This window comes from Euprymna scolopes, chromosome 23 (genome assembly GCF_053919585.1).
Source record: "Euprymna scolopes isolate OS-2025 chromosome 23, ASM5391958v1, whole genome shotgun sequence".
NCBI lineage: Eukaryota > Metazoa > Mollusca > Cephalopoda > Sepiida > Sepiolidae > Euprymna > Euprymna scolopes.
In genome coordinates, this window is record NC_136504.1 from 17,156,177 (window position 1) to 17,179,956 (window position 23,780).

Here is a 23,780-nt window from a genome sequence, read left to right on the forward strand (position 1 = left end):
TGAAAATAACTCTACAATGTACATGAGCTCGTTTTGATATAAAATCACAAGTTAATGGAAAAAGTATAATTATGTCTACTTCATTCATATTTAATATCTTTCTACTTACATGATATTATTGAGTGTGAAACCATTAATGCCAGTATTGATTCTTTTCCTCCTTTGATGATGTAATAGTGCATATGGTTTCTGTTCGAAGAGTAAGAGATTAGTATTATTGTTTGCAAACTTTAGATATTTAGATGGCATTCTCTTTAAATGTTTCAATCGCTTTTCTGTTTCATTCTTGTATGAATTGAACTCGAATGTCATCATTGGAAAATTGATCTTGTGAACAAAACATTTCAAGTGAATAATGAATAAATAAAATCTACACGCAATACTGTGCATTTGTAAGCAATTGGTTAAGCTCAATGTTAATTTATCTTTTATTTTATTATTTAATAAGCTTGACAATGTTTTGTATATTATAAAATAAATGTATATAGCTTTTTCATTACTTATACGTCTATATTGACATAGTTTGTTTTTGTGCATGAAGCATTTAACATGAGCATGTGGGGAAAAGATTTATTTTTGAGTTTATTATATTCACTGTGCACACTCATTTTCCATCTCTTTTCAGATGCGTATATTTATATAATATGCAATCTCATAAATTTCAATAACAAAGCTTAAAATGGAAAGAAAGGATAAACTTATTTTCGATAATGTTCAAATTTTTCGTTCAGTATTTATATTCATGTACATGTTCTACCTTAAGGTTTCTCCCATAAGAGATGCTGCTGTTGAAATAAAAATGAGCTTCATCACACATTAACAAAATGAGGTTGTTAATACTTAATAAGTTGCTTCCATTTGCCAAGTGAAATAAAGTTGCTGTGTATGTTGCCCTGGTCTCAAGTTGTCTTTTGAATGGATGAAAACTAAAGAAAAAAAATGTGTTATTAATTTGATGTATAAAGCGTTTAACTTTTAATCTTCTTCCAAAATAATTGTAAAACATATAGTCTGATTAAATATAGAAATCGCAAAGTATATTCTGATACAAATACACAATGGTGCAGAATATATGTAAAACCAAATATACATATTAAATTCTCTTAAATATTTCATCAGGAAGGCCTGAAAATATTCTTTTATTATTTCTGAATGAATCTACTTTATTCATAAATATTCTTTCGCTTGTGTTAGAAAAAAAAAATATTACTTAACAGATCTTCTTTTTTTTTTTTTTTTTTTTTTTTTTTTTAAATCTTTGTCAATAAATTTTCATACATGGCGAAATTTTGTTTTCAATTCAAAATGTAATTCAATTTGTCCAATGCTAATTTTTTGTTTTATTTTTATTATTTAAACCAAGCAAATATTTCCTGAGGATTTATATTAACTAAAAATATTTAATGACATCCAATTTTTTACTCATTTGTCAAAATGAATAATTAATCTCGTAATATATAATTTATTATGCTTGATAATTTCCTTTGAATAAAAACATCTATTTTACCTGGAGCAAATTCTAAAGTACATTTTTAAATGTATGGAAAGCAAAGGAATGAATTCAATGATTTTTCACAACTTTTTTTTTTCTCTCATTATTTTTTGTATGATAAAAATAATTGCATTTCTGCTTTCTTGCAAAATGCTTTCAACTGTGAACAGTTTAAAACTTAACTGTGATAAATGCATGTAAAATTGATTTTATAGCAAAGAATATAAACTTTCAAGTCTTTGAAACTCTGTTAACGAATAAAAATAGCCATCTTGATTGGTTTAATATCCGTTTTACATGCTGTCATGTGCTCGACAGCTTTTAGAAATTGACATCCAATTTCTGGATAGGTCTTTCTTTATCCGTCTTTCTCTCAATTCTGTTATTATTACTTCTAATATTTTTCTTGACTTTTCCCTGACAACTGACCCTGCTCCCTCAATTGTTCTAAATCCCCTAATCCTAGAACTCTGCTCCATTTTTTTTTTTTTTTTTTTTTTTTTTTTTAATATGACCGTTCAAAGTATCCCGTTATGCACACATCTGCCTATACTGTCTAGATTTAATCATTTAGGTCATCAAATCAATTAAATCTCACATCACACATATCGTTTCTCTCCATGTTTTATACATGTCTTAGTGAAATTTAACTTTCATACGTCATCACCCTGCATACACGTCTGATAGGCCTTTCCCTTGGTTCACAGTGGTAACACCTTGCTGGTTAGTAATGGCAAAGGTTCCTTATATTCTATCCACCGCTAACTCTTGATATTACACCAGCACTAACTCCTCTCTGTGCTCGAATGGTATCAACGTAACAAAATTTCTGGACGACCTCAGTAATCTTATCATTCAAATATGTTTTCTCCACATTTGAGTTCTCATCCTTTTTCATTGTCTTACACTTGTGAATGAATTATCAGCTATCGACCTACCAGTAATTGCACTGCATTTCTTGCATATTTAATGCTTACAAATATCACAAAAGATTAAAACTGGTCCTACTTCTTTTTCACAAATGGAACAGGGCAACTTTTCTCTTTCTGAGGGAGAGGTTGCTTTCCAACACAAACACGTTGGTCTTGGTAACATTCACTCTGACCTTTACTTTCTATAGTATTCCTCCAGTTACTCTCTTAACGGAATTTAGAACCTGATCCATCAATTTTAAGATTATGTAATTACCTCTATTCAGAACTTCTTTTTACCAATGTAACTGTTCACAATTGTACAGTCTTTTTGAACAATCCATTCTTTTAAAATCTGCTTGTTTGTTAAAAGGGATATGCCTTTTAACAAACAACTTCTTCTTGACATCCGTAATCTCCTTTCTTTTGTTCTCTCTTTTTTTTAAATTCTAATTTTAATTTAATTTATTTAAATATACTTTTTCTTTCCTGCCCCCACTCCTTTTCCTCCTTTCTTTCTTCACCCTTTCCCCTCTCTATCCATTACTCCAACTCTTGTTTTATTTTAATATCCGTATATAATCAAAAATCTTTTTCTTATAATTTATTTTGGCTTCCGGTTTGGCGGTGGTCGTAACAGCAAAGATGTCAGGTTTTTTCCCCCCGTTCTTTTCCTCCTTCGCAGTACGGATTCGAGCTTGCCTTCCTACTACCACTTTTTTTTTTTTTTTCTCAACACACACCTCCAAACACCTGGGAAACGCCGGGCACTCCTGCTAGTGTGTATATATATATATATATATATATATATATATATATATATATATATATATATATATATATATATATATATATAAACAAAATTAAACTTTATGAAGGCCTCTAAGTTGGAGTCTTACATTCCTAAATATTTTTTTTTCTTTTAACAAACGAAAACACATTTCTGATTTCTTCTTTTTTTTTTTTTAAACTTTTTCTCAATTGAAGGCACATTTTACTTACTAGAACTCTCCACTTTTTAAGAAACAGTCTGAATGTATTTCAGATTGGAAGTCATCTAATGGTTATCAGCATTGATGGGAATAGGCATGTCAAGTCACTTTGACTCACATGCTTAGGAACAGTATGAAGGTATCTCTCCTCCACCAACTAATGGTAAAGTATTAGGCTAACTGAACTCTTAAAGTTTTAGTAGGACAGCTAGACAATAAGAAGAAAAACTGATCAGATAGGTAAGTCATGTGACTGATTTGATTAAAATCTGTAATCTTTAGCAATATGCAGTAGTTATTGAATGGGAGTGAGTGCAGTGCATCAGCAAACTCCTTTTTCCAATCAAGCCAATTTATGCAGTTACAATTGTAAAATGCTTATTACCGTGAACATGCTGGCCAAACATACCTATTTCTCATAGAAAAAAAAAAGATGAACATTATTTTTCTATGAAATTTGAAACGTAATTTAATTTTTTTTTTTTTTCAATTCAGTTTTTCGATGCACCACGCATCTCTAAATAATAAAAAAAAAACTTTGGTCAGTTGGTAGCATTGGCCTGTTCACACTTAAGTTGTAGAAGCTTTACTACTAAATTCATAAATTTAATGCAATCAGTGAAGAAGAGGCGTAAAGTTAGTTGTCCATTAGATATGTTTACACATCTCTCTAACATCTTCTACTTGTTTGTCACACACGTTAGAAGAATGACAAAACTGATCTATACGAAATATACATTTTTTTTTTTTTTTTTTTTTTTTTTTTTTTTTTGCAACTGAAGACAATGCAAAAATAAAGTGTTTATAAAGAATGAATGTTCAGTTTGAGAAAATTTTGTAGAAAGGAAGATGTTTGCCTGTAAGGAGAAATTACGTACAAATGTTTGTTTCAGCTAGTGACACACGTGTTTGTGTATGTAGAAGCCATGTGTATGTATATTTCTTTACCTGTTTTGTTAGTGAAGGAATATGTGTTCATTTTGGCTGGTGCCATGTACGTTTCCGTGTATGTGAATAGCAATCTTCTGTTTTGTTTGTGAGAAAGTATGTGCATTCTTTAAGCAGCATATGCGTGGTTTACTGGACGTTATTTAGGAGTTTATGACAGTTTGTATGTACTGCTTACTGAGCTCTATTCCTCTTCTGAATGGACTAGGCACGATGGTGGCGTATGCACGCTGGAATTCTAATTGACTAAAAGAAACTGTTGATTGTAAGTTTTGTCCAATCAAGAGTCTATATGTAAATACAATATTCACTGCCGTTGCCTCTTCTAACACACTCGAGTTTCAAATAGCATTTTTTTTGTATCTGTCCTACTGAAACTTGTAACATTTCCATGGCTACATCTGCATATTGCATGATCATATCTTAAAGATATTCATCCTTATTGTAATCATTCGACTGTTAAACCAATGAATTTTGTTTACATTTCCTTGTAATAACTCCATTCAATTGGGCATCTTTTGTTTTCTGTGAAGGAATATCGCTGCAGATTTTAGTTGCTTTCTTTTCAACAACTTGTTTTCTCTTTTCAGAGTTTATGCATGGAAATATTAATTTCTATTTTTTATGATTTTAATGTATAATTAATGCATTTGTATTATAAAAAAAAATTTAGTGGCATTCGGTTTCTAGCATAAATCGATTCCATTAACTAAACTGTACTTATTTGTAGATGCAAAGAATATTATTACAAGCTAAGGAGAAATTACATACAAACGAATGATTATTAAGAAATACATGTATTTTTTCTAAACTGGATGGCATCATAAAGAATGAAAAGTGACTTTATGCATTCAAAATTTGTATAACATTATTTTTATCTGGATAATAGATTTTTTTAATTTTTTTTTTTCTATTATAAAACTTGTTTATTCTTGATAGCTGATATCCAAATAAACTGCAAAAGAAAATATTGATATGCAAAGTATTTAGAAACAAATATGTTGCTTTTACAGCACATTTGCTACTTCGATAAATGCTTGTGAGGGTGTAATGTTGAGAATGATATTAATTTCATTCAAGCATTATTTTTCCGATTTCTGCTAACCAACACCTTCTGTTGGAATTATAAACCCATTGAAAATGTTTCTTGAATTGGTCAATATGATGTAATTGATGCATTTCAATATGTTGGCTCTGTTGAAACCAAAGTGTAAGACCTTATAAAAAAGGCTTTCGAATTGGCTTTTCATTTTAAGGTCATATTGAATACGTTATCAAACAATCTGTTATTAAATGGATGAAACTGTATAATATTTACTGTATTTTCTTATTTCGTTTCCATAATAAGGAACAGGCATTTTTTCAATAAAATTAAAGCATACTTTCTTTGTTAATAATTTTGTATGTTTTCTATAGAAAATTGAATAGTTGAAGCAATATCATTTGTTTTGCTTGTTATTGATTCAAAGAAACTGATTTAACAAAAGATATTGATTGCAGGATTTCTTTTTTTCTATTAATAGTAATCGATAAGAAGCAGTAATGCAATATGATGCCATTGTCTAAAGTGTTTATCTAATTACTTAAAAAAAAAAAAAAAAAAAAAAAAAAAAAAAAGGACTTACTATCCCAACCTTGTTTTAATTTTGCCATATAAAAATTCAGAAAATTCAGTTTCAGTATTTCAAAGCACAATGAAATTTATGTGGACCCATAAGAAAAAAAATCCTTATTTTTATGAATAAGTATGGTGTATTTTAATAAGTGAATTTAGTATTGAGTTAAAAAAGAAATTATGATTAATAAATATTCTGTGTTAGCTTAAAAGTCAAATAATAAACGTTGATGTATTTTTTGCAGACTGTTATCCTCATCTTCATAGCTGAAGATAACTATGAAGATGAGGATAAAAAATGAATGCATAAATTATAAAGTCTCATCTCAAAGGATTCCAAAAATTAATAAAAAAAAATTTCAAATAATAAACTTTAAAATAAAATGTGAATACATATTTGAGCATCCCTAGAATTTACAACCAGTGAAACAAAGATTATTTATCCTATAAAATATTTGAATCCAGTGATTTGAGTAGTGATTCGAGGACTTCCCCACCCCCACTACATGACATTATTAATCAAAATGAAATTTGTTAGTCCCATTAATTATATAAAAGAAAAGGAAGTGTGGAAATAAAACTATTTTTTATCATAATACAAAACAATACTTGCATGATCTTGCATATCAAGATGCATCTTTTGTTATGAAACTATAACGGCCAATCAAATAAGGGAAAAATTTCACTTAACATAATGTATATGTATTTTAACAGTTACTGGCCCAACGGGTCATGGATTTTTAGTATAGTATAAAATGTTTGTGAATCTTGTTATTTCGTCACTATACACTCTGAACGATGTCACAAAATGAAGTAGTGGGAGGAAGCGAATGATTTAAATAATTAAGAGGAGAGATAGGGAGAGAGAGAGGAATGAAATAATGAGAAAGAGTAGATTAAAAAAAAAACGAATGATTATTAAGAAATACATGTTTTTTTTTCCAAACTGGATGGCATCATAAAGAATGAAAAGTAACTTTAAGCAAGTTTATAGATATGACAAATACTGACCCATTGGGGCATAGATGGTTTAATTATAACATTGGATCCAGTGATTATTAAATTAAAGAGATAAACTCTTTGGTGTTTTTAAGTAGAAAGATAGATCTTTACTATATTATGATAAAAAAGGGCAGCTACTTACTATATGTAAAGCAAAAATAGGTACATTAATGTTTTCATGTTTACTTCAGAAGAAGAAAATCATTTAATATTGTGAGAAAATCACTTTTGCATTAATTCTCATGAGTGTGGTTTGTAATTAGTATGGGATAACACAAGTAGAATCTGCATTGTGCTTTTTTGTATTCTTAATAAATTAATCCATTTATCTGTTGCGATGGACATCTGTTAAAAATGTGTATTTTATTATGAACACAACCAGTGTTACATGATAAAGAAATTTTCCTTAATATCTGGAATAATTCTCATCCAGTAATATTTATTCACTGTTCAACATTATTTTGATTTTGTAAAAATCCTATTTCCTTTCAAATACGTGTAAAATGACAAAACAGTTTTACTCGTGTGTTATTTCATAATTTATTTTCGGAAAAGTAAATTTGAATTAGTTGTATCATCTTCTGTATATGATAAGGTTTACTTAAAATTATTCACTGCAATTAATAAATTGCATATTTATTTATTTTCTTATGTTTTATATATATATTTTTAAACAGCCATTTCAGTATTCTTGTAATATTTATGCTAATAAGAATTTTTACAAAATAATTAGCATGAGTTTCTCATGCAAAATAAGGTGGTTTTAAGCTACAAATAAGTCAATGATCAGTCATTTCTTTTTAAAAATTTGTTTTTTTTTACTTGGGAATCACCACTTATCAAGGCCTGAAGGCCATTTGAGGATAAGGGTTAATGGATGTGGAAGGTAGTGTAGTAATTGTTAATTGTGTAAATTGGGTAAAATTTGATTATTTATGGGGACGGCTCAACAAGAACTTGTTTACATTGGATTTGAAGGCTACCATGTTGTATTCAACTGGGAAGCAGAACAGTGAAACAGTGTTTCACAGGCAGGGAGTTCTTGGAAAGATGTTTTGTTCATGGAATCTGCATTTAGATTTAAGCAGATAGAGAGTGGGGGAAATCATTTATAGTGGTTGTACCTAGTTGAGTATTTTTTGTAAGTTTGGCAAAGGGTACCATATATATATATATATATATATATATATATATATATATATGATATCATGTTTTAAGGGGCAGTTCTTGCTGTGTTCTATATGATAAGTCTTTTGTGATTAAGAAATTATTCCATTAAGAATCAGTTATCTAATATTGCGCTACAACCTTTAATAACGTGAATGTTTTTTTTTAATGTTGATTTCAGATTGAAATGAAGATTTTATTTTTTGCCTGCAACAGTTTAAATTAAAAACCTTCTCATCTTAGAATAAGAACTCTTGATCTGCTCCAACAATAATAATACAGTGCACAAATTTTTTAATTACGTTGCATTTACTTTTATAAATTTCATGTAGAATAAGTATTAAGTGACTAAATCCAAATTTTCAAATTGCAGTTGAGTTTTGCAATTAACCTCATGTAATATAGAGATTTTAAAGTAAATAAAAAAGCTTGAAATAATTTTAGTAAAGTTATTCAGTGTCAAAGCAAACATTTCACTGAATTTTTAAAAATTGAACAGAAACTAAAATGCTTTTGAAATCAGTCTTCAGTGCTCTCTTACATCATGAGATCGTTATAACAGAACGTTGTTTTATCTAAATTTTGAATCCTTCAGCTCCAGCAATTACCATTTGTGTACGTTTCATGATTATTAAACCATCTGTGTAATATACTTATGCATATATGAATTTTATCACCTTTCATACCAATCAAAAAAATAAGATGGTACAATTAGAAATTGTATATCAGTTGGTGTTGCTAAAGTAAAAAAAAAAAAAAAAAGAACTTCACCCATTTTAAAATGAATTGTTCCAAAATCGAATTCTGTCTTCTAATTATCTTAAACTACTCATCACATTCTTTTTATTTTAATAATTTTAATACATACCTAATGTTTACAATTTTAAATACATAAATAAAAGTGATTTGTTCCTTTCGAAGTTTGTTTAGCTGAGAATTCTTTTTACAATAAGAAGAAACAATCTTTTTAAAAAAGATTTAAATTATTACAAATTTAGAAATTGAGTTTTAAAGTCATTTTCATCTAACACAAGCATGTAAAATCAATGTTCAACTAAGTATGACATGATTTTAATAAATGGAGACATTTTTTTATGTATTTAAATATTTTGGTAACATTGTGGATTATTTGTATGGAAAAGACCTTTTTTTTCTAAATATTATTGAACCAAGCACTTTTATTATTTCAAGAGAAATAGTGTTTGTGGGATTTCCATAGTTCTCACTAGTTTAGAATTTTGCCCATCATAATTTTGAAAATTTATGATAAATATGAGGTGTGTGTGCGCAATAAGTAATGCCCCTGACCCTCTTCCAGTTGTCTGATCTAGTTGAAATTTTGCATGTGCAATGATTTATATCTTTACGGGTTATGTGGCAAATTACAGCTCTGAACTAATTGTGGTTTCTGTTTTACAGATGTTTGAACTGAGTCAGGTGTGAAATAGAGCCTGTTGAATGTCGAACCCTGATCCGGTTTTTGTATTTGAAAGGACGCACACCACAGGAGACTTTTGATGAAATGAAAGAAAACTTATGGTGATAATGCCTTGTAAAACACTGGCATCGTGAATTCAAACATGGCCGGAAATCTGTGGAAACAGCTCCCAGACCTGGTCGCCCCCCCCCCCCCCCCTGTGCCATTGATGAGGCATCTGGCCGTCAAGTTGAGACTGCCATTTTGCAAGATCGGCACATTACTATTCGCCAAATAGCCCAATATGTCAAGATTAATACAGGGCCTGTGGAAACTATCATTCATGACCATTTGCATAAGGTGTCTGCCAGATGGATTCCCAGGTTGCTCACACCATTCCAGAAGCGAGAATGCGTTGAGTGCTTGAGGATGAATTTGGAGATCTGCCAAGAAGATGAGTCAAAGTTTTTCAAAAGACTGATTACACAGGATGAAACCTAGGTCCATCACTATGATCCAGAGACCAAAACCCATTCAATGCAGTGGAAGCACTTGGACTCACCCCCTCCAAAGAAGGCAAGGGTGCAGCTTCACAGTCTTCTGGGACCAGGACGGAATAGTGATGATAGATTTCCTGGCAAAGGGTACCACAATTACAGGAGCCTATTATGCTTCACTTTTGAGGAAATTAAGGGAAGCTATCAAAATCTAGAGGCGGGGCAAGATCAGCAAAGGTACCCTCCTCCTGCAGGACAACGCTCCAGTCCATAACTCGCATGTCGCCAGATCAGAAACACAGGCTTGTGGTTATGAAATCCTTCCCCATCCTCCCTACTCTCCTGACATTGCACCCTCTGATTTTCACCTCTTCCCAGCCATGAAGTTATTTTTGAAAGGAAAGCGTTTCTCAGATGATTCAGCCTTGATTTCTCAAGTCACGTCGTGGTTGGAGGACCAACCTAGGGTGTTCTACAAAAACGGTCTCCAGAGCTGCATCAAACGATGGGAGAAATGCATAACTCTTGGTAGTTCCTATGTAGAGAAAGACTAATAACTGTGCCAAGTTTCGTTACTCTACTGCTGTGGGTCAGGGGCATTACTTATTGCACGCCCCTCGTATGATAGTGGAACAGTTTTAAACATTTTTATTTATTCATGTCTAACAATGAAGCCATTTTTCTTTACTGTCAAGAGTTTAAAATAAAAATTAAAAAATTCAGATTTCGGTTTAATTAAGTTTATTCATCACTCTTTTATTTTTCTGGTTTCAGCTTTTGCAATGTAACTGTTGAGCCAGTTGGATCCTGCTGTACTTTGATTGCTGATGAGATTTTCAAGGGTTCTTATTCAAATCAAATTGATGTCACTGTTGCTACTTTACTTTACAGTAAGTATCGGACGTGTTCCGAGATTTTTTTTTCAATTATGATTTTGAAGTTTATATTTCTTCATTTTCATCCCCACCACTTGTTAAGATATATACTGTTTCATCCCACATTTAAAAATGCTTCTTTTACCTAAGGAATAAAAAGTCATGTTCAGTTAATCATGATTGAAAAAAGAATGAATCTCTCTAGTCTTCACAGCAAATATCATTTTTATAACGAACATGTTATGTATGTTTCACATAGATCTGTGAAAATTTTTGTATTTCAGTTGAATAAAATAGTGAAGTTACTGATCATTTTTAATTAAAAAAAATTTTTTGGAACATTATTTCATGAATACTGATGATGAGCTTAAATAGGAAAATATGTTTAACAAAAAATTAATATCCTTTCATAATCCCCTACCCCCAATGATTTTTATTTGGATAATTGAGTATTGGGAGCAGGAATGGGCAATTTTTTTTTTCGTTATTTTTTTTATATATTTTAGCTTTGAAATAAATCTTCAAAAAAAATATCACATGTAAGTTTATCTTAAAATTTTTCATTAATATGTTCGCATACTGATATTCTTGACAATGTGTTAAAGGAGAAATAAAAATCACCTTACCAGCTGTTTAAGAGGAGATGCAAGATTAATTTAATGGAACAATACACAATTACTGTTATCAACAAATTCCAATAAAAAAAAAAACTTTGTGTATTCAAATTTATTCATTTATAATAAATATTTTCTAAGATCTGTTTGGTCAAATTCTGTATCTTCATGAATTTACCCTACATCCCATAATGTTACCCATTCAAATTTCTTGCGGAATATTATATTTTTACATTTTTACAAGTGTAATTAAGATGTTATTATGAACTGCCGTGTCTCTAATGGTCCGAATTTTTGCATGGTAATTTTCTATTTTAAAATAATTTTCAAAACAAATTTTATGGATGTAACATGTCTGTAAGGCATCAGGTTTCCTTATATTCATACATAATGATTATATTTACAGCTTAGCCATTAACAGAAGTTATTTCATTTATTTTTTCAATGTATTTTATTATGTATGTTCTGTTCAAACATAACAACTGAAATGTGGAGAGATGAGGAAACATCTTTGGAATGATTTTTTTTGGTTGTTTGTTTGTTTTTATCTTTTCCCAATGGATGGTAAAAGGTGGATTCGAATATAAGAAATTGTGATTTGAAGATGGTTTGTATAATGGGGGAGTGTTTTTCACTTGGACTTAAGGTTAGTTGGTAGGGTTAAAGGATATTTTTGAGGGATGGGACGTCACTCAGATTCAAGGTCAATAGTACAACAGATTCAAGAGAGACTTTTAAGAGGTAGGCTTGTCACTCGGACCTTGATTTAGTGGTAGTGTAATTATGTATATATGTATATACTAGCAAAAGTACCCATCATTGACTGGGTTCAAAAACAGCCTACAGAAAATGGACTCTGATTTATGAAAGTATGATAGATTATGAAAAGGAAGGGTTGTAAAGAGATAGCTTCGAATTTGAGGGTGTCAAAACCAAAGCAAAATATGATGAAAGTAAAAATAAAATAGATAAACCCCATAATTTATTATACCATACATGTTCACATTGAAACACTTATCACAATATTCTGTGGATCTATATTAAAAAACCTTGTTAAACTTTGACATTTCAATTCTATGGAGGTCAGGCGCGAACGAACACCCCATAATTTTATTATACCAAACTGAAACATAATTATCAAAGTATACTTACGCAGATAGATATGAAAAGTCTTTATTAAAGTTTGTGCCTATTTCAATTCTATGGAGGCCAGGTGCGAATGCAGACCCCACAATTTTATTATACCATCCCTATTTAAATTAAAACATACTTATCAAAGTATTATGTACATCTATATCAAAAACACTTGTAAACATTTTTTAAAATTTTTTATTTCCATACTTTGTGGACCAGGCGCGAACGCAGACCCCACAATTTTAATGAACCACCGTTCTGCCAGATCAAACATACCCATTCCTGTGTCTCGATACATCTTCTATCATTATATGTAATCAGTTTTTTAAAATAGTCAACCATATAGGAGCCTATTCGTGACCAGACACACACACACAGACATTCAGCTTTATATATATATATATATATATTTCATCATGATGATCCATCTATTGGCCTAATTTACATAGGAATACTGTTGGGAAGGATATGAACTTTAAGTTCCCCCTTCCATCCATGAGTAAAATTATTTGTGTTTGAATACTCATATGCGACCTTAATATGGAAATTGATTGGGGATACAAAATACACAATGCAGATAAAAATACAACAGACATTGAACTCATTTTGAATATCACATCATCTAAAATATATTTTATGTGCAAGTGATAAGAGATGAAAATAACAATTTACAAAAGCAATTTCTGTTGTGGACTTCTTTGAAGAAGCAAATGGTGAAAACTCACAACAGCTATTGATAAATGATGAGATTTCAAATTGTTGCTGATCAAGTTATGATGCACAACAGGACATGAAAGAACATTATCATTCATTAATAATAATAATAATTCTTATAAACTATTACAGTTTCATCAACCATTATCAACACATGGTTTAGAAATTCAAGTTTTTTTTTTTTTTTGCTAATGCCAGTTTATGATTCATGTGCACCAAATGAACCTTAGAAAATGAGTAAAATTGTTTCTTCTTTTCAAAGAAACAAAAAGGTTCAACAGCCATTTTGAGGTTGAAATTAAAGTAACGTTATGTTGCTCTAATTGCGACTTGAAAATACATGTTGCTATTATAATAATTCAGTTCTATACACTGCCGTGGTAAATTTGAATTAAAAAACACACTGTGACTTTTAAAGATGAGGAAAGAAATCAGTTACCCAAGAAAAGTAAAGTTAAAAGTGACCGCAGGATGGAATACGTTTCACTTAATGTTTCTTCAGCACATCAGAATTATGTAGACTCATTTTCAGAAGAAACATTGAAAAAGATTACTTAAAGAAATCTCTGGTGACAATTACAGCTTGCTTGTCAGCAGATTTCCCATCACATTAATAAGTAAAAGCAAAAGAGGCCATAGAAAATACAGATATTTTTGTTTAACGCATTAACCTGTATTAGACCATCATAATTTACAAAATTGTCAGTGAAATTAACCTGTATTAGACTATCATAATTTACAAAATTGTCAGTGAAATTAACCTGTATTAGACCATCATAATTTACAAAATTGTCAGTGAAATTAACCTGTATTAGACCATCATAATTTACAAAATTGTCAGTGAAATTAACTGTATTAGACCATCATAATTTACAAAATTGTCAGTGAAATTAACCTGTATTAGACCATCATAATTTACAAAATTGTCAGTGAAATTAACTGTATTAGACCATCATAATTTACAAAATTGTCAGTGAAATTAACTGTTTTAGGTTTAAGATTTTAGCTTTAATGAAATATCATTGTGGAATAACCTTAAACTTTCTTTGACACTACAAGTGGCATCTTATAAATGAAGGAGAATGTATTGACAACCTCCTCATGTTAAGAACGGCTTTCAGAATAGACTCCCAACCTCCTCATGTTAAGAACGGCTTTCAGATTAGACACCCTATTTTTTGAGGTGTTGTAAAATATTTGTCCCTAATATAACCTTGATATTCGTGGTCAGCATACCCATCCACAAATGCTATACGTCCCCCAATTGGGGGGGGGGCTAGTTGGAGAGAAGTAGATGTGTTTATCATGCGTGTGTACAAATCTGGCAGCCACTGAATTACAGTGTATAATACAGGTCTTTATCTTAAAACTACTAGTCTCTGCCAAATTTGAATGAGATTTTCTAATTCAGCATAGTTGAAAACCTTTAAAAGTCATCATTTTAAAGAAAATTGTGGAGGTAGAGCTAAGGGAAAAATTTACCTAAAAAAACTAAAACAAAGTTAATGTCCATGCAGTGTCGATAATGAGTCCGGAAAAGAGAATTAAATGAAATACTTCACAAAAAGTATAGTTGATCAGAAAACAAATATATAACAAATCAGTGTTTCCATAGACAATGTAATTTTGTTTAAAACCTATCTGCATAAAATATTGGCGCGTTAACTTATTTGTATGCGGTTGACATGATAAATAACATGATTGAAGCCTAGGTAATCGTTGAAAAATATATAAGTAATGAAATTGTCCACTGCAATAGTAAATGTACAAAATAAGAAAGATATAAAAACGCCTCCCCCCCCAAAAAAAAACTAAAACAAAACAAAAAATAGCATCATTTAAAGTTTGAAAAACTGCTCCAAAATAGAAAAATAATGGTACCCGTAAATGTTTTTCAGGGCTTGGAGTAGGGCCAGTGGCGTGTAGGTACTTTGTGCCTAGATAAGTGTAAGGTTACCAGTATTTAATTTTATGTTTATGAGTGGTTATTATGTTTGTATTTTTTTTTTTAGCATGATTGTCTCATGTAGACAATGGAACCATATTAGAAAATATTTGGAACTTTCGTTTATATATGAAGAAGTGGATTCCGGGATAATAAAATTGTCAGGTCTCAGCCAATCAGAATGGGCAGAAGGGAAAATTTATTTTTTAATCTGGAAATAGAACGATTGTTATGCATATGTAGCTAATAACCAGTTACAATGGGTGTAATGAAAGTATCATAGGAAAATGTAGAATTGGTCCTGATGTCAACTGGTAGCAGTAGGTGGACTAAATATTATATAGGAGAAAAATAAGATCTTCTTCCTCCATAGATATTGTGATGGTAGTGCTCCTAGGATGCATTGTAGCATTTTATTATAACGATCTGATGTGTCTAAAATTGTGTGTGTGTGTATATATATATATATATATATATATATATATATACACACACATACACTCCAATACTTCAATAAATTGAGTTATTCATATTATACGAGGGGCGTGCAATAAGTAATGCCCCTGACCCACTTCCCATAGCAGTAGAGCAGCAACGAAACTTGGCACAGTTATTAGTCTTTGTCTACATAGGAACCACCCAGAGTTATGCATTTCTCCCATCGTTTGATGCAGCTTTGGAGACGGTTTTTGGAGAACACCCCAAGTTGGTCCTCTAACCACAACGTGACTTCAGAAATCAAGGATGCATCATCTGGAAAACGCTTTCCTTTCAAAAACAACTTCATGGTTGGGAAGAGGTGAAAGTCTGAGGGTGCAAGGTCAGGAGAGTAGGGAGGATGGGGAAGGATTTCATAACCACACGCCTGTGCTTCTGATCTGTCTTGCAGGAGGAGGGTACCTTTGCTGATCTTGCCTCGCCTCTTGATTTTGATAGCTTCCCTTAATTTCCTCACAAGGGAAACATAATAGGCTCCTGTAATTGTGGTACTCTTTGCCAGGAAATCTGTCATGACTACTCTGTCTTAGTCCCCGAAGACTGTGAGCATGACCTTGCCAGCGGAGGGCTGCACCCTTGCCTTCTTTGGAGGTGGTGAGTCCAAGTGCTTCCACTGCATTGAATGGGCTTTGGTCTCTGGATCATAGTGATGGACCCAGGGTCATCTTGTGTAATCAGTTTTTTGAAAAACTTTGACTCATCTTCTTGGCAGATCTCCAAATTCATCCTCAAGCACTCGACGCGTTCTCGCTTCTGGAATGTTGTGAGCAACCTGGGAATCCATCTGAAAGACACCTTGTGCATATGCAAATGGTCATGAATGATAGTTTCCGCAGACCCTGTACTAATCTTGCCATCTTGGGCTATTTGGCGAATATTAATGCGCCGATCTTCCAAAATGGCAGCTTCAACTTGACGGACAGATGCCTCATCAATGGCAGGAAGGGCGACCAGGTCTGGGAGCTGTTTCCACAGACTTCCGGCCATGTTTGAATTCACAATGCCAGTGTTTTACAAGGTCATATGATGGGGCATTATCATCATAAGTTTCTTTGATTTCATCAAAAGTCTCCTGTGGTGTGCGTCCTTTCAAATACAAAAACCGGATCACTGCTCGACATTGTCAGGCTCCATTTCACACCTGACTCAGTTCAAACACCTGTAAAACAGAAACCACAATTAGTTCAGAGCTGTAATTTGCAACATAACCCGTAGAGATATAAATCATTGCACATGCAAAATTTCAGCTGGATCAGACAACTGGAAGTGGGCCAGGGGCATTACTTATTGCACGCCCTTCATGAAACCTTTTTTTCTATTTATTTAAAAAGAAAATACTACTTTGTTATATATGGATCGTAGAATTGCATTCATCTGCAAAAGATCTAGCTAATTTGCATATTCTTTTAAACATTCATTTTAATTAATTCCCTATTTGTTTTTTGTTTTTTTGGTTTTCTTATGGGATGATCATCTTTAGTTAACTATTCATGTAATTATATTCATGCAGATATTCTACATGATTTATACTTGTGTAATATTTGCGTAAAAAGATTATAGTAAACACAAACCTCTTTCTATATATATTTATGTATGCGTATATATATTGGTTAAAAAAAATTTGCCTACCAAACTCCTAGAGTTTTTGGTTTATATACTTGAAATTTAATATATAGGGTATTCACACCCATGTGAAACTTTATATTTAGGCTTTAGGCAAAGGCCGTGCAAAAGCCGTGCAAAACTGAAAATAAAAAAAAATGGAATTTTCCAGGTGAAGGTCGAACGACATTATGGATATGCATGCGTAACTTACTGGTTCATGTTTTAATTTTTAGCCTTGCAGAAAACATCCTCATAGCTCAGGCATTAACGTTAAAGGAAAAAGTAAATCATAAGCGAAACGTTTTGGTTTTGATTCTTGGTGATGGCGCACAAGTCATTTCATTTTTAAACTTTTTAAATCATTACTTATAAGCTATATAAATAAAACAGTAGACGTGTGTGTGTGTAAATATCTAACAGGTAAACTCTTTAACTACTGGTCACATAACACTGAAATTCTCAGGAAATAATATTTATGCAGCAAGCATGGTTTATTGTGAGTAAATTCTTTATTTACATGCATGGTTAACGCGTACAAACATCAGCAAATTGACATGCAAATTGTTCATTCAAACAAGTCGCCATGTTTGTGTTTGAGCGCATGCGCAAATTCAATTCATTCATACATGTTGTTTACTATTAAGCCTTTGCATTTATGCAGGAAAAAACTGCAGAGTCATTCAGTGACATTTCTCTTTATATTATGGTGTTGGTGGGGACGACGTGAGATTATCATCGCATGCATTACCGGCAGTTTTGCTAATTTATTATTCGAGTGGGGGGTGAAGGGCGGAGAGGTAACTTCCGGTAATGACGTCATTCTTCTTAAAATTATGGTGTGAAGTAGGGGAAAACTTGACATTATCATCACATGGTTTGGCGAGTGTTTAAATGATACAATCGTCCCAGACATTGTCTCCTCCTCTTTATTCGAGTAGGGAGGGGGGGGAGGTTATAGACAGGGGGGTACCTTCCAGTGATGACGTCGTTCCTCTTCAAATTTTGGTGTAAAGTGGGGGATAACTGGAGATTAAAAAAAAACAAAAAAACAAGGAAAAAAAAATTATAAAAAGAAAACAAAACTGAAAGTAAAGCCTCCTGAACAACACTGACTAGGTACAGTTATGAAAACGTTTTAGTTGTACTTAATTATACACAATAAAATATATCTGCTATTTATACTCACAAGAAACCTAACAAAACATACTTGAGGTGATAATTCATTTGCATGTTATTTTAAACCTTGTCTAATGATTTCATATTCTGTGTGATGCACTTATACTTTGATTTTGCTATTTTATGATATGGATGTAATAGTTGATATCATGGTGATTAGTAGTAATATTATTTAAAGTGATTTTTTGAACAACGTTTAAAATTCAAAATCATAACATTAAGACAGTCATTATTTTGTGATTTTTTTTTTCCTCCAAAATGTTAAATAATTTTTTTTTTTTTTTTTTGTGAAGAAAACTACAGCATCAGTAATTGCTACCCAGAAGGTGCATAGTTTTTACTAATGATATTAATGAAGTTATCAGACAATTTATCTTATATCTGTGTTTCTCTCATGTGTACATTAATTTATTTTGTAAGTAATTTAATTAATTTAATGATCAAACAGGAACTTAATGTAATATCCCCCACTCCGAGGCCTTCTATTTTTCTTTGGGTTAAATTCATTCGATATTAAAAAAGCTTTTTTTAAAGCTCTCCACCCAGGCAATGCTGTTCAAATACAACTAGTTTCATATAATCTTAGCAGATGAACAAAAACAAAAGCTGCAAAACACATTAACCAAAATTCCTCAGCAGGAGAATAATTCTTAATAAATTATTCAAAGTGTTGCTTCCTACTTTATCTACAAACACTTTCTCTTCTATTCCTTTGAGATTCTACTTCATAATTGCTATTCACAAAATGTTGCATTTTTTATTCGTTGATTAGAAGAATGTCTATTTTACTCTTTCACGTCTTGCAGCATTCAAAGGAATATTTTTTTCAGATGAGAATTTTTGCTAATGTTGTTTTCGTGTTATCAGTGCTGAAACTGGCAAATAGTGTCTTGATATAATCCACTGACCATTTGCCAATAGCTTAGGAGTGACACCATTTTATCTTGTTTTTCTCTTTTCAAGAAAACTTGTTTACTCTAAAAGTTTCTTTATGATTTCAATGTGGAGAGAATAGAATGTCAACAACATAGTGTGCGTATGTAGGCTTCTTCGTTTTGAAAAATATCCACAGTTTATTATAGATTATCCTATGTGAAAAATGGATAGCACAGAGTAAATAAGTCTATGAATCAACTGTTGGAAAAAGAGGAGGCGGGATTTTTTAGCTGAAATATTTTTATTAAAACTACAGAATATATAAAACCAAAATTTAGATATTTGTATGTACAATTACCAATAGTATAGAAAAACTGTTGTAGTTTCTACCAATTCAATAAAAAGTGAATACTTGTAGGATTTCTCAAAAATTAGTTTCCAATATTATTTAAAACTATCAGAGGAGGGTGCCTGACCTTGCCGGTCATAAAATTCACTTAATACATTTTAATTCATGCAGATTTCATATTTATTATTACCAAGCCAATTCTCTATTCAATTGTATATTGTACCTAATATATAGTAATGATTTCAAGTTAAAAAGAAAGTAACTTGGGTGTCAGCAGATAGAATAAACAAAAACATTTATCGCTCCAGCCGTGTCTCCTACCAATGTAGCTGTCGAGAGATAGGTTAGAAAGACAATATTAAATGATTTAATGAAATGAATTGAATTTGGGCATATGCAGAAAGAAAAAAAAAAAAATAGATCAGCAAATTGAAATGAATATTTTGCATTTCAACTTGCCGTGATGTCTATGCATTATTCATCCATCCAAACAAAGATTTTACTCATTATAAACCATCCTTGGTGTATAATTGATATTTCCTGTTAATTTCAGTGTTATGTAACGAGTAGTTTCAAAGTTTATCAGTTAAATATTTACACAAACGTACATCTACTGTTTTATTTATATAGAAAACATGACCCATTGGATAATCCATTGATGTTGAGTTAAATTGTTTGAATGGGGGGGGGGGCAATGCAAGTTAAATACCAAAAGCTAAAAAAGATGAAATGTGGTAATATTCCGTTTTGTTTATAATAGCTGATTGCTATTTTACCTTATTTTTTTGTGGCTGGTCAGCACGCATTATGTTCTGTCCTTGATTTATTACCTTTGACTATTAATATACAGAGAGAATAATAAAAGTGTGTGTGCCAAGTATTAGCAAATTGGCTGATTAACGATTACTCGGTTTTCTATGCCAACGAAAATTTATCAAAGAGATATGCATAGTCTCCACCATATTATCAAATAACAGGCGTGATGCACTGTGAACAGGTAGACTTTACAACTGCACTGAATTTGAAGCAACTAGATGTAAGCAGATTTGAGTTATCTGCCCCTGACAACATGATGCAACCAGTGATCTCCCCTGATGTCTATATATATCATGGACTTGGGCACAGACATTTGCATTTTGTGTTGAACTCAGTAACGCGCTGGAAAGATACATTTTCCCACTTTACACTACCATTACATGGTGCTACGAACAGAATTACCACTGTAAAGCTGGAAAATTTGTGAAAACGACAGTGGACATTGGAAATATTGACCACCAAAATACTGTGAAGTAAGAAAACATGCTTTTATTTAAGCAACTTGTCTGGTGCTACCAGATCAGGCTGTCTAGTGGCTTCCTGAGACGAAATGCACCTACATTAAGTTTCTGTTTTTGTTTTCCATTCTCTTTTGTAAAACTTAATTATGTTCTACAAAAACAACAGCCCCTTTCCCCTTCCTTTTTTATTTCCTTCCCTACTTCCCAACCCCGTCGGTGGGGCATTAGAATACACCGACTACCCCCCTGCAGAGAGTAAAAGCCTCTCAAAGGGATAACCTGTTGACCGTGGGTGGCGACCCATAATGACTCTGAAAAGGATCCTGGTGACTGAGCTAGACGGGCGATCGAAGGAGCCCGATCCGATCAATCGGCTAGTTACATCAAGCCCTAACACATTTACTTTTCTATCAATTTCCTCTAAACCGTAACAAATACATTTCTACCCTGTACCACTATAAACTATATACATATTTTCCCCTCTTTTCTATGTGTTAGAAAGCGGTGACTAGGGTCAAATGTGCCAAATGATTAAAGTCATGACATGGCAGTATAGTGCCAGAAGTTACCACAAATGACTTGGATTGTGTAACTGAAGGACTATGGGTGCGCATAGCTCCCATTTGGGACATGTATACTGTTTATGTAGCCCTGGCATGACAAGGCGAATGGGTTTCCCCCTTAACATGCCCCAATATTGAACTCCAAGGTGGGTGGGAGCATAAGCAATGAATTTAAAATATATATATATACATGGCCAACTATAAAAACTCCAAGCGCCAACACGTTGACTCTGATAGTTCAGATAATGACTACATCAAACATCCTCAAAATTTATTGTATTGGAATCCACCGAAGAAACCAAAATAATTGACTTATCACCGTTTATTATACATAAAATTATATTGGCATATATTACCCCCAAAAATGTAAAAACTTTTAAAAAATAAAACCCTACTGTACGCTGGAAACAAATAGGTTACCTTTTGAACTTGCAGAAAGGCTCAACTCTGCCTTAGAGGAGTACTTTCTTTGTCAGATGCAACTGGTGGTTGTGAGGGGATTGCACAAAGTCCACCAACAGAAATTCCACTCCATGAAACAGAATGAGGGTGAATCAGTAACTCATTTCTTATTGAGACTGCATGGCTAAGCCAAATTTTGTGAATTTTGAATTCAATGTCCATATGAACAGATCTGCTGGCAGCAAGTGTACTATTCAGATCATATGGTTGCCGGGCAGATGATAGCTGGGCTGTAAAATACCGAACATCAAAGAAGGGTACTGGTGCAGGTACGCTTACTACATTAGAGCAGAAGTTCTCCTGGTTGGTCTCCCCATTTTTACGATGCCACACACCCTCTTGCACTATTTGGTGTACAAAGGTCGAACCCAGAACAGCACAACTAGGAAATAAAGATTCCTTCAACCCCATGATATACCAAATGTGACGGTTGCGGGAAAACATCACACTTGAGAGGATCAATGAGTCGAAGGGATTGTTCAGCAGTTGGACTCAAGTACCACTTTTGCGACGTAGTGGGGCATCTGACAAGGGTACATCATAATTTTGAAGGGCCCAGAATGGAAGCCACAAGCAAAGTATCCAGAAGTGGGGAGTCATTTATATTCACTAATGGTACCTCAGATAAGCACAATAAGACACAGCCGGTGAACGTACCTCACCTTGAGTGGGATGAGGAGCAATTTCAGGTGTGTGCCCCAGATGACGATGATGCCTGAAACTCATGCAAGATTTGGGCATTTACTGAGAAAACTGGTGAGTCAGTGCAGTTATCAGATCTCTGCTTTTGCAAACACACTGGTCCAGACATTTTTGAGTAGGCCAGAAATCCAGAAACTCCTGGAATATCCAGATGGCTACCGCGTGTCAACCACTCCTCAGATATGGGATATAACTGACAGTTGTTTACACATTAGAGGTATTTTGTTTCTGTGTATAAAGATGGGAACGAAAGAGATACAACAGGCCGTGTATGTGTCAGAAAACACCTCTGGGCTTTATCACAAACAGCCTTGAAATAACTAAACTTATTGCCTCCCAATTCTCCATCCTCACTCTCACCGAATAACTCTTTGAGAATTATAAGAGAATTAGTTCTATGTGAATGCCCATGCAGAACCTCTGTTCCAAAGAAACCAGAAACCACCCCATTCAACCCAACAGAATCCAACAGACAGGAATTGGAACAATGGCTAAAGGAACACCTTAACTCGAGCGCTTTCAACATGTGTCCACATTAGCCTCTACAAACAATGGAGGGTAAGCCCTTAGAAATAAAATTCCACCCAGAAGTAATGCCAACAGCAATTCACGCCAGTACCTGTTCCTCATCACTGAAAGAAAAAAGTGAAACCGGACATCGACAGACATCGCACTGGGGATAATAGAACCGGTACTAGTAGGCACACCTACTACTTGATGTTCAAGAATGGTGGTCACGCCGAAAAAGGCAAACGACTGAAGTTGAATGATGCCACTAGGAGGGACATGCATTAAACCTCATTTCCACTCAATCAGGTCTCAATTATACGTGAACACACCAGAAAAACAGTACTAGATGCATGGAATGTGTACTACAGTCTACTGCTATCTCCAGTCATACAGGACGCTACTACGTTCATTACTGAGTGGGACCTGATATAGGTACTGT

The 23,780-nt window shown here is 32.8% G+C and overlaps 1 protein-coding gene across 5 annotated transcripts in view; it reads left to right on the top strand.

The window, feature by feature from the left end:
* Positions 1–23,780, top strand: part of LOC145245777 (uncharacterized) — a 550,409-nt gene that overhangs the window by 122,104 nt on the left and 404,525 nt on the right. For all 5 annotated transcript variants that reach the window (XM_080107393.1, XM_080107391.1, XM_080107395.1 and 2 more), the window contains exon 5: positions 10,816–10,931. In XM_080107393.1, coding sequence (XP_079963519.1) covers positions 10,816–10,931 — 116 coding nt within the window. The remainder of the gene's footprint in view (positions 1–10,815; positions 10,932–23,780) is intronic.